The sequence below is a fragment of the Sarcophilus harrisii genome, chromosome 6 (assembly GCF_902635505.1).
Source record: "Sarcophilus harrisii chromosome 6, mSarHar1.11, whole genome shotgun sequence".
NCBI classification, from domain to species: domain Eukaryota; kingdom Metazoa; phylum Chordata; class Mammalia; order Dasyuromorphia; family Dasyuridae; genus Sarcophilus; species Sarcophilus harrisii.
In genome coordinates, this window is record NC_045431.1 from 254,717,461 (window position 1) to 254,728,167 (window position 10,707).

Below are 10,707 nucleotides of genomic sequence, written 5' to 3' on the forward strand. Positions count from 1 at the left end.
AATGATAAAAGAACTCTAAATTTCATCATATACTTAACAAGTTAACAAAAATGCCAAAGAGTTATGGTAAGAAAAGTACACAAATACAATCTTTGGAGCTGAGTATGCTTTCAATCATCTTAGATATTAATTTGGAATTATATAAAGTTTCTTTATGGCAAAGTTCTTCTCCTTAACCCATTAATCCTACTACCCTGACTCTATTCTCATAAAATCAAGGAATAGAAGCAAAAGGGCTAATTGAAAATTAATGTTCTTTTCTCCCCTATAAAGTTGAAAAATTATAATGAACACAATTTTCACAAAAAAAAGATGAATTACCATTTTCTCAACGCTATTGAAGAGTCAAAGATCCAAAGATAAGAAGTATTGTACAGAATTTTTCTTTATTAATGGGTTTTGATACATTTTCCTTCTTTTTTCATTTTTCTAAAGAACTTTAGTACAAGAAATTGTTCTCTGGGGAAGGATTCAGACAGAAACACAGAACAATTTAGGAAATATTTTAAATGATATGAGCAAAAATTCATTTTTAAAAATGATCATGCAACAATGATTTATCAAATCCCTAATGTGTTCTGGGAACTGTGCTAAGTTCTGAGGATACTACGAAAGGTTAAAATATGGTTTCTGTTCTCAAGCCATTCACATTCCAAATGAGGGAGACAAGAGGCAAACTATTAGGTTCATTCAAAATGTGTGTGTGTGTGTGTGTGTGTGTGTGTGTGTAAAATGGGAGTCAAAATTAGAGAGATGGCACCAATTAGGCATGGCAGGGGATTGAGAAGGCCTCCTACAGGAAGCAGGATTTGAATGGAATCTTTAAGGAAGACAAGGAATCTAGGAAGAAACAGTGCGAAGAAGGAGTTTTCCAAGAAAAAGAGAGAGAGAACCAGTTAAGGTACAGAATCAAGAGATGGAGTGTCATCCAAAATGATTAATGAGAAAGGTGAAACCAAGACGACAGGGTAAAGGGATTCACCTATGTTCTCCCAAATGCCCCTCAAATTTCAAATAAAACCTACTGAAACAAGATCGGAGGAAAGAATTTTTCAGTTTAAGACAACTTAGAAAATTCTATCTCACCAGGATGAGAATAGGGCACAGACTGCTCCCAGCAACAGTCCTTAGAGACATTTACCTCAGAGGTGGAAGCACCTGAAGCACTCAGCCCACAGACATTAAGGAAGTCTAAAGGAAATTACAGGGACCCCATGCTGGCCCAGGATGTAACATTCTATTGCATTGCCCATATTTGGTCCGGGGTCACAGTCCCAAGGTAAAAAGGAACATTGGCAGAAGAAGGAACAGCTAGTTGGTGCAGTGGGTAGAGACCAGCCCTGAAGTCAGGAGGACCTGAGTTCAAATGTAGTCTCAGACACTTAACACTTCCTAGCTGTATGACCCTGAGCAAATCACTTAATCCCAATTGTCTCAGAAAAAATAGTTTTATGTTTTTTAATATAAATTTAGTTAACCTAAAAAAAAACTAAGTTACTACTAAATGTATACGATTCTTGGAAATCAACCTATCAATTTATCCACCAGTTAAATTAATATAATTGTAAAGCATTCTGTATGGCCCTTGCATGAACAACATTCAGTGATTTCTACACAAGAGCTCAGTAGGAGCCCAAGAAGACAAGCAAAGGGTTCTCCATTCATCACATCACAAGCATCCTAGTCTCACTCTTTCTTAGAAGTTTGTTGGAGCTAGCTCAAACTTGCTCAGAACAGCTAATCCTTAACCTTTCAAGGTGATTGTTCACATCTCAAAAATTGGCAAATTCTGAGAAACAAGGTTTGAGTTTCATTTTGTTGTTTTGTCTACATTTAGACAAAACATATGTTTCAGTGGATAGAGTTCTGGGTCAGGATGTCAAAAGGACAAATCTGACCTATGACATTTATTGTACGAGTCACATAACCTGTATTTGCCTTAATTCACTAGAGAAGGAAAAGGTAATCCTCCATCTCTTTTGCAAGAAAATCATATGGACAGTATGATCCACAGAGTCACAAAAATTTGGGTATGATGGAAGGACAAGAAGACTTGGGGAAATGATAAAGTGTGAAGACGTCGATCAAATGTAGAAGTGAGCCCAGAGAACATTTTTCTGAGATCACTGTTTGATAGACATTTGCAGCACATCCTTGTAGTGACCATGAAAAAAAATGTAAGTTTTCTTCTCCTCTCAATAGGTAGAGGAAAATCTCTTGGTTACTCACAAATATTCCTTTGGAGAGTCTCATTAATCAATAAAAATTGGTGACAATAATTTCCACGTGAGGTAAAATTCTGTTCCTAATTCAGACACCCCTCAAGTTCCCTCTTCTGTCAAGAGTTCCTCTTGCAGCACATGACATAATAATTATAGCTCTTAGGGGAAATGAGCTCAGACTCTGCTCTCCCTATAACTCCAGCCACAGATATGCCCCTCACATACACATACAAACACACACACACACACACACACACACACACACACACACACACAGAGGCACCGACATCTGCAATTCTATCCCAGGCCCTGGCAGCAGAGAACAGTCTGGTAAGTGATATGGAAGGTCTTAGCCTCAGACACAAGAAATAGGCAAGAATCCCTTCCAGGAGCTAGGGAACAGGCTCACAGTTCTGGAATGAGGAAGAAAAGATAACTAGGAATAATGATTTTTTTGGGGGGTAGACACAGGAAGGACATTTTGACTATTCTAGGCTATTCTCGCTTGGGTTTTGGAAACAAGACTGCCAGCTTCTGTTCTCCCTTTCTTTAGTTAATCTTCAGGCCACTCTTTATCACTCTCTGCAAATGAATATTTGGGGAGGAGAAAGACAGGAGATGGAGAGTTCATGTCTGGCAATAGTGATAGCCTCTTTCTTTACCAGCATCTTCTCAATGTCAGTTTAACACATATCTCACTAGTTTCCTGTAGATTCAGAGTCCTTGAGTCTTTATTGCTACCTCCTCCATATGTCCTGTTTTTCTCTTTTTCCCCTGTCCACTTCTCTTTTGGGTTCCCAGCCATTTAGTGGAAGTCAGAAAAAATATCACTTATCTTCTTATATTCTGCAAAGTTTTTTTTATAAAGAGGACAACGCATGGTCCCTTTTTGTCTGTCTGCTTCCCTCTCTGTCCAGGCAGTGGCAATACAAGTTTCCTGATCTAATGGGAAGAGTACTTCATTTGAGGTAGGTTTTTCTCTCACTTTCATATTCTGAGGATCAGTTTCCTCAATGTGGAAAACAAAATCCTGATTTTAGATGCCAAGGACAGATCACTCCCCTGATGGAGTAAAAGCTAGCATTTAGGGGTTTTGCTATGTTTTATTTCACTTCTTCCTCTTTCCCCTTGGGCACTACAAAGATTGATCCTATGCAACTCACCACACCTCCAAAATTCTCCCTATTCAGAGAGAACAGCTTCAACTTATTTCCCTAAGTTGTGTGCAGCCCTCCATAGCCAGATGTTATGGGGGCATGCACTGAATTGGACTGAGTTGGCTGTTTCATATAATACTTTAGGAGGGGAAAAAAGAAGATTCTCCACATCTTTGTGTGAAAATGTTCTCTTTTGTTTCAATGAGTTTGGAGATCAAGTGACGATATAAGGCAGTATTGTTTTTCTGATTTTAAGGACATTCGAATACCATAATGTTGGAAGAAGGGAAAGAAGGAAGGATTTATCGAAAGTCAATTATGTGCCAAATACTATGTTAAGCTCTTTATCACTACTATCTCATTTGATCTTGGATCATATTCCCATTTTACACAAGGATACTGAAGAAAATGTTAGTTGAGTGACTTGGCCAGGATCACATAATTAATCCATGTCTGAGAATAGATTTAAATTTAAATCTTCCAGACTCCAGGCCTATCAGCTTCATCATTGTACCACTTTGGGAACTATAGAAACAATGGCATCCAACCATTTTTCTTTTGTATCTTTTACTTTTACAGGAATTTCAGTGTACAAAGAACCTCAGCTGTACAAGAAAGGAGGTCAGTGGGCCCAGATACATGAATAATCTGAGTAATGGGGATAAATAGCATTTATAGTATATTTTAAGGTTTACAAAACACACTTCATAGGCTAACTCAGCTGATCTTCACAGGGATGTAACATAGGACAGATTAGTTTCTAATTTTAACCCTACTGGAACAGCACAGCTTTTCTTTTTTTATATTCAAATAAAAATCACTTATTTAAATCAAACAGTATGATTTCATTTTTCTATAGTTAAGAATATTACTCTAGCCACTGTCTCTCCCAATGTATTACTTTTTAAAAGGAAAAAAGATTCAGTTTTGGTGAATGAAAAGCAACACTTGTAAAGCTATATTAGAGATCAGACATAATATACAGTATATATATATATATATATATATATATATATATATATATATAGCCATAGGATAAATACTTTCTACTTTATGTTATTACACAGGCAGGTGATTCTATCAGCTAAATCCTAGTGACCTGTATTTATTTTATGCATATTGTGTTTGTTCTCTTACTTTGCAAGAGACAGTAGTGCCTTGAGTTCATCGTCAGAATTAATTCCAGAATCCGACATTTCCATTAATTTCCATTAATCACCAAAAAGCCAGTGTATTTGAGTGAGACAATAGAAACATACAAACAATATCAGTTCTTGTTTATGTATGCTGTTCAGTAATGAAGCAGGAGGTATGAAGAATTCTTTTGAATTTAAATAATACCAAACTGCCTAATACTGAAAAGGAAAAATAAAGGCATTCTATGTGAAATCTTCAAAATCCCAAGACACAAAGGTCTCTACACCTAGAAATGTCTGGATGGCATCAGTTACAAGTGACAGATATACAATCTTAACCATTAAAATGTTTCTTCCACACTTGTAAGTGGTTTATTTCAGTTTGCACTGGCAAAAATTCTGGAAAAAATTTTTCACAATTAATGATTCTTCACTAAATTTGAAATTTTCTCCATGAGGTAATAATATAGAGTCCAGGAGTCCTCAAACTTTTTAAACAGGGGGCCAGTTCACTATCCCTCAGACTGTTGGAGGGCCGACTATAGTAAAAACAATAACTTTGTTTTGTGGGCCTTTAAATAAAGAAACTTCATAGCCCTGGGTGAGGGAGATAATCGTCCTCAGCTGCCGCATCTGGCCCACAGGCCATAGTTTGAGGACCCCTGATATAGACTTTCAAGAAAGAAAGGAAGTATTTATTAAATATCTATTTTGTGCTGGGCACTGTGCTAAGTACTTTACAGATAAAGAGATGGAGAGTATTGTCATCCTCATTCTAACAGATGTTGAGAAAGAGGAAGGCAGGAATTGGATGTTTTGCCCAGAGTCCCATAGTTAATAAATGTCAATAGCTACATTTGATGGACTGAAACTAAATCCATCATGCTAACCATTTCACAGCCTCTAGGGAGGTTACCTTGGGAAAAAAATAAAGAGTATAGAATTCCTTTTTTAAAAAATCATAATTTATTAATAAACATAACAAAGATAAGGCACTGATGTGCTATCCCAAGATGCTGAAAGTTAGCATACTTCTCATCCTTGGTTTGTCTAAAAATTGACTAGAAGGATCCTTTTAATCTCCTTTCCCAGAGCATCTTTGTGATGATTGCCCTGAGCAACAGAATTTTTAATTAGACATCTGTCCATCTAAGTACAGAGTTCTTTAAATACTGATATAGAATTCATTTATAATTCCATTTGATACTGGACACTGGATACATAGATACTGGAGTTTTTCTTAGGAAGTTCAAATTTTCTTTTTCTAATATAGAATTATACATGTTTCCATTGACCTAGATGTGAAGATTTTTGTAACTCACTCATCTCAGATATGTTGTCATTTATTTGGCATTTAATTTGGCAAAAGACATTCTGATAACTTGCTTTGTTTTATTTTTAAATGCAGTGAATTTTCAGTTTGAACAAGAAAATTTTTCTTCTTTTCTCTTACAAATTGAATTGTGTAGCTACTTACTTTATTCATTTTTTATTCCAGATTTTATATATCAGTTCAGTGAGGTGATTCTACTATGAATGTTTTCCTTCTTTAATTTTCGGAATTTCTATTTTGATGGTTAGGTGAGTGTAGTGTTTTTCTTTTCTAAAATATAATCATTCTCTGGGAGCAGATTTCTTGTGGGGCTTCTGGAGGCAGCTTTAGTTTCAGTTCAGTTCAAAGTAATAATCACCTCAAATGCAGCCAGCCATTAAAGTACAGATTCTTTATTGTCTCTTCCAAAATGGCCTGATAAGCATTCCTTGGTTTTCGAGAGCTCTTCGAGTTGCCTGTCCTTTGCCTCTGCCAGCTTCAGCCTCCAACTCTCTCCGAATCCTGGCTCTCAATCTCCCGACTGAATTCTGCCTCTCAATCTCCTCAACTGACTCCTGACTGAAGCTCATCCTTTTATATGATCTCTTAAAAGTATGAATTCAAAAGTTGACTCCTCCTCCCAGGGACTGGGATTGTGGTTGCTGACTTGTGAATCTCATACTGAATCCTGACTTGTGAATCTCCCAAATGTGTGAACTCCAATGAGTACTTAAATACATTGGTGAGCTAGAAAACTTGCTAAGAACCATGCTAAATTAGATAAGTGACTTAACACTTTGTAAGAATTCTAACAGGAGAGGAAGCTGATTTCTTATTTTTCTATTTTTTGTGCCATGCCTGTTCATTCATTTGTCCTTTCTTGCTTTTGTTGATAAAAGCATTTACATAAAAAAACATTTCACTTAAGAATCGTTTAGCTGCATCCTTTAATTGTATCCCATATGCTTTGGAATGTTCCTTGTAAAAAAAGTATTTCAAGGACAATTTCTGTTTCTGTAACTTTTTCTTTAGTCTGTCCATTCTTTAGTACAAAATTATGTAGTTTCAATTCAATTTTGTTCAAAGTTCCTTCATTAAATAAAATTTTATTGGGATTGTGTCTAATTAAGATAATTTTCTTTTTCTCTGCTTCTACATTTGATGTGTCAGTTTGGTGATGCAATGAGTAAAACACTAAGTGTACAGTAAGGAAGACTTTTGAGTCCAAATCCTACCTTTGGCACTCACCAGCCTTATGACCCACCACAAATCGTTTAACCTCTGTCTGTCTCAATTTCCTCAATTATAAAATAGGGATAATGGTAGCACAAACATACCAGAGTTTTTGCAATGATCAAATCAAGATAATATATACATATATAAAGTATTTTTCAATACTTAAATGGCATAAAAATGCTATATATTATTAATATGATTGTTATCTAAAAATTCTAGCTATTGTTTTTATAAAACCTTTCTCACCAAAACCATGTTTGATTTTTGCAACGGTTTTGTGATTAAGAAATAGATAAACTTTAATTCTTTCATTCAGTTATCATTAGAGATTTCTCAACTCTAACTTTCCTAGTATCCTGTTCATCTCCATAACATTTGTTATTTGTTTTTTAGTTAGATTTCTCTAAGTTTGAAAGAAATACACTGAAGCCTCAACTATTTGACAAATTTTAATATTTCAATGAAAAGTCATTTATTTTTCAGGGAGTAGTCATTTATTTTCTGTATCCTACCCACCCTATTAAAGAAATAGAAAAGCAAAATATTTGTAACAAGGAAGCACAAAGTAGAACAAATTCCTATATGGTCATTGAAGAAAAACTGTGTGTGTAATTTTGCATTGAGATTCAATCTTCTCTCTGTTTACTCCATGACCAGTCATCTAGAATAATAATGGATCCTTAAAATCATCAGAGTTCTTTAATTTAGAAAGGTTTTTTTTTGTTACAATTATGATATTGTATGAATTTGTCTCCTGGGTCTGCTCATATAAATCTTTCCAGCTTTTTCTGAAACCCTAAGTTTCATCATTTTTTTATAGTGCAGTGGATTCTATTACATCTATATACCATATTTTGGTTAGTCATTCCCCAATTTATAAGGAACTCCTTGGTTTCTGGTTCCATGATGCTACGGCAGGAGTAACTATAAACATTTTATATGTACAGTCTTTATTTCCGGCCTGAGAGTATCAGTCTACAGGCACACATGTGCGCGCACGCACACACACACACACACACACACATACACACACACACACACACACCCCTCTTTAAGGACTTGAATTTTCAGCATCAAAAGAAAATAATCCCACAGCATTCCAATATTTCTGGTCACTTAGCCTTTCAGAGTAAGAAGGATCCAAGCTGACTCCTGCAGAGTTGACTCATTCTCATCAAGTTCCAATTATTCAAAAGACCATCAAAATGACCTTGCTTTGCTGGAGGAACTGTGCTAAGCACTAATGATAGGATTAAAAGCACCCAATACAATCTCTGTCCTAGATCTCTTATGTTCTAATGGAAGAACAAAAAAATGGAAGATTACAGAAAGGGGAACTGAGACTTCTGTAATACCATGGTGAAGCAAAGGAAAGGAAGTAACCTGAAGATATGGACCTGAAAAGATAAAGGAAAAACTCAAACATGACAGCTGAGGATCCTGGGAACTGTCCAAGGCCTAGTGGGAAGGAGTTGATGCTCATGGCCCAAGAGAAGAGGCATAGTTTGGAGATATATGGGAAGTGGTATATTACTAAATACACAATAAATGAACAATCAATACTTTATGAATTGATTCATTGAATACGTGTGTCACAAATACTAGAATGTTACTACTTATCTAAGAAGTCTTACCACTCCTCAGAGAGAAGGGGAGTAATTTGTAGAATTTTATTGGGAATTTCTTGTTCTGGAAAAGTCACAGTTTCCTGTGTTTCTCTCCAGGTCTTTGGATCTGACAGCAAAGTTCTCCAAGACCCAGAAGGCATGAACTCTAATAAAGAAGGACTGCAGAATATCTACTTGACCATGGTTTTCTTTGGAATTTTGGGGAACCTGTCCCTGATTTATTTACATAGCCTTAAACTCATCACTGGCCACAGGAAAAGACTCATAAGCCTAATCATAATCAATTTGTCCTTGGCCCATGTCTTGATGATTCTTTTAAGGGGCATCCCCACAATAATAGCCAAATGGGGATGGAGATCTTTCCTAGATGAAACAATGGGTAAAATCTTAACTTATCTCATAAGAGTAACTCAGGGCATTTCTCTTTCCAATACCTGCCTCCTGAGTGTCTTCCAGGCCATCATTATCAGCCCTAACAGCCTTAAGTGGGCAAAGGTTAAAACTAGAGCCCAAAAGTATATTCCTTCCTCCTGCATTTTGAGTTGGGTTTTCAATCTCCTTCTTGATATTGCTACACCTCTGAATATAAGTACTTCAAAAAACAGCAGTAATGAAAGATGGAGGATTGGACATGTTTCTTTTGACTTGCAAGCCAAAAGTATTATAAAAATTTTAATTTGTGTGTCATTTGTGGATGCTTTGTTTATGGGTCTCATGATCTGTTCAAGTTGCTATATGATGTCTGTCTTGCACAGACACAACCAGAGAGTCCAACACATTCATAGCAGCAACTATTCCCATAAAGCTTCTCCTGAGAACAGAGCCACGAAAGCCATTCTAATGCTGGTGGTCACCTTTGTCTGCTTTAACTCAGTCAGCTCCCCTTTTGTTATTTATGTAGCTTCTGCTGTAGAAACCAGACGCTGGGGGCTACAGTTCATTGTCACACTTTCCATGTTTTATCCAATTGTCAGCCCTTTCGTGCTGATAGGCATTGACACCCAGAAGCCCAGGTTTTTTTGCCACTCTTCTATATCTCAAGAACTCTTTTCAAGAAATACTCTGTAGTTGAGAAGAGCTGCTATGGAAGATGCTAAGAAGTAGGCATAGATTAGGATTAGATTTAAGTTTTACTGGGAAAATATTTTTACAATCAAAGGTTCTGATAAAGGCCTCATTTCCAAAATATATAGAGAACTGACTCTAATTTATAAAAAATCAAGCTATTCTCCAATTGATAAATGGTCAAAGGATATGAACAGACAATTCTCAGATGAAGAGGTTGAAACTATTTCTAGCCATATGAAAAGATGCTCCAAGTCATTATTGGTTAGCGAAATGCAAATTAAGACAACTCTGAGATACCACTACACACCTTCAGACTGGCTAGAATGGCAGGAAAAGATAATGCGGAATGTTGGAGGGGATATGGGAAAACAGGGACACTAATACATTGTTGGTGGAATTGTGAATACATCCAACCATTCTGGAGAGCAATTTGGAACTATGCTCAAAAAGTTATCAAACTGTGCATACCCTTTGATGCAGCAGTGTTACTACTGGGCTTATATCCCAAAGAAATCATAAAGAAGGTAAAGGGACCTGTATGTGCATGAATGTTTGTGGCAGCCCTCTTTGTAGTGGCCATAAACTGGAAACTGAGTGGATGCCCATCAATTGGAGAATGGCTGAATAAATTGTGGTATATGAATATTATGGAATATTATTGTTCGGTAAGAAATGACCAACAGGATGATTTCAGAAAGGCCTGGAGAGACTTACACAAACTGATGGTAAGTGAAACAAGCAGGACCAGGAGATCATTATATACTTCAACAAGAATATTTTGATGATCAATTCTGATGGACCTGGCCATCCTCAGCAATGAGATCAACCAAATCAGTTCCAATGGAGCAGTAATGAACTGAACCAGCTACACCCAGCAAAAGAACTCTGGGAGATGAGTATGAACCATTACATTGAATTCCCAATCTCTATATTTTTGGCCACCTGCAT

The 10,707-nt window shown here is 36.4% G+C and overlaps 1 protein-coding gene across 1 annotated transcript; it reads left to right on the forward strand.

The window, feature by feature from the left end:
* The first annotated feature begins 8,806 nt into the window (after positions 1-8,806).
* Positions 8,807-9,759, forward strand: LOC100918500 (vomeronasal type-1 receptor 4-like). The gene has a single exon (XM_003774362.3). It carries the CDS (start codon positions 8,830-8,832, stop codon positions 9,757-9,759), a length of 930 nt encoding a protein of 309 aa, XP_003774410.1. The 5' UTR covers positions 8,807-8,829.
* The last annotated feature ends 948 nt before the right edge of the window (positions 9,760-10,707 follow it).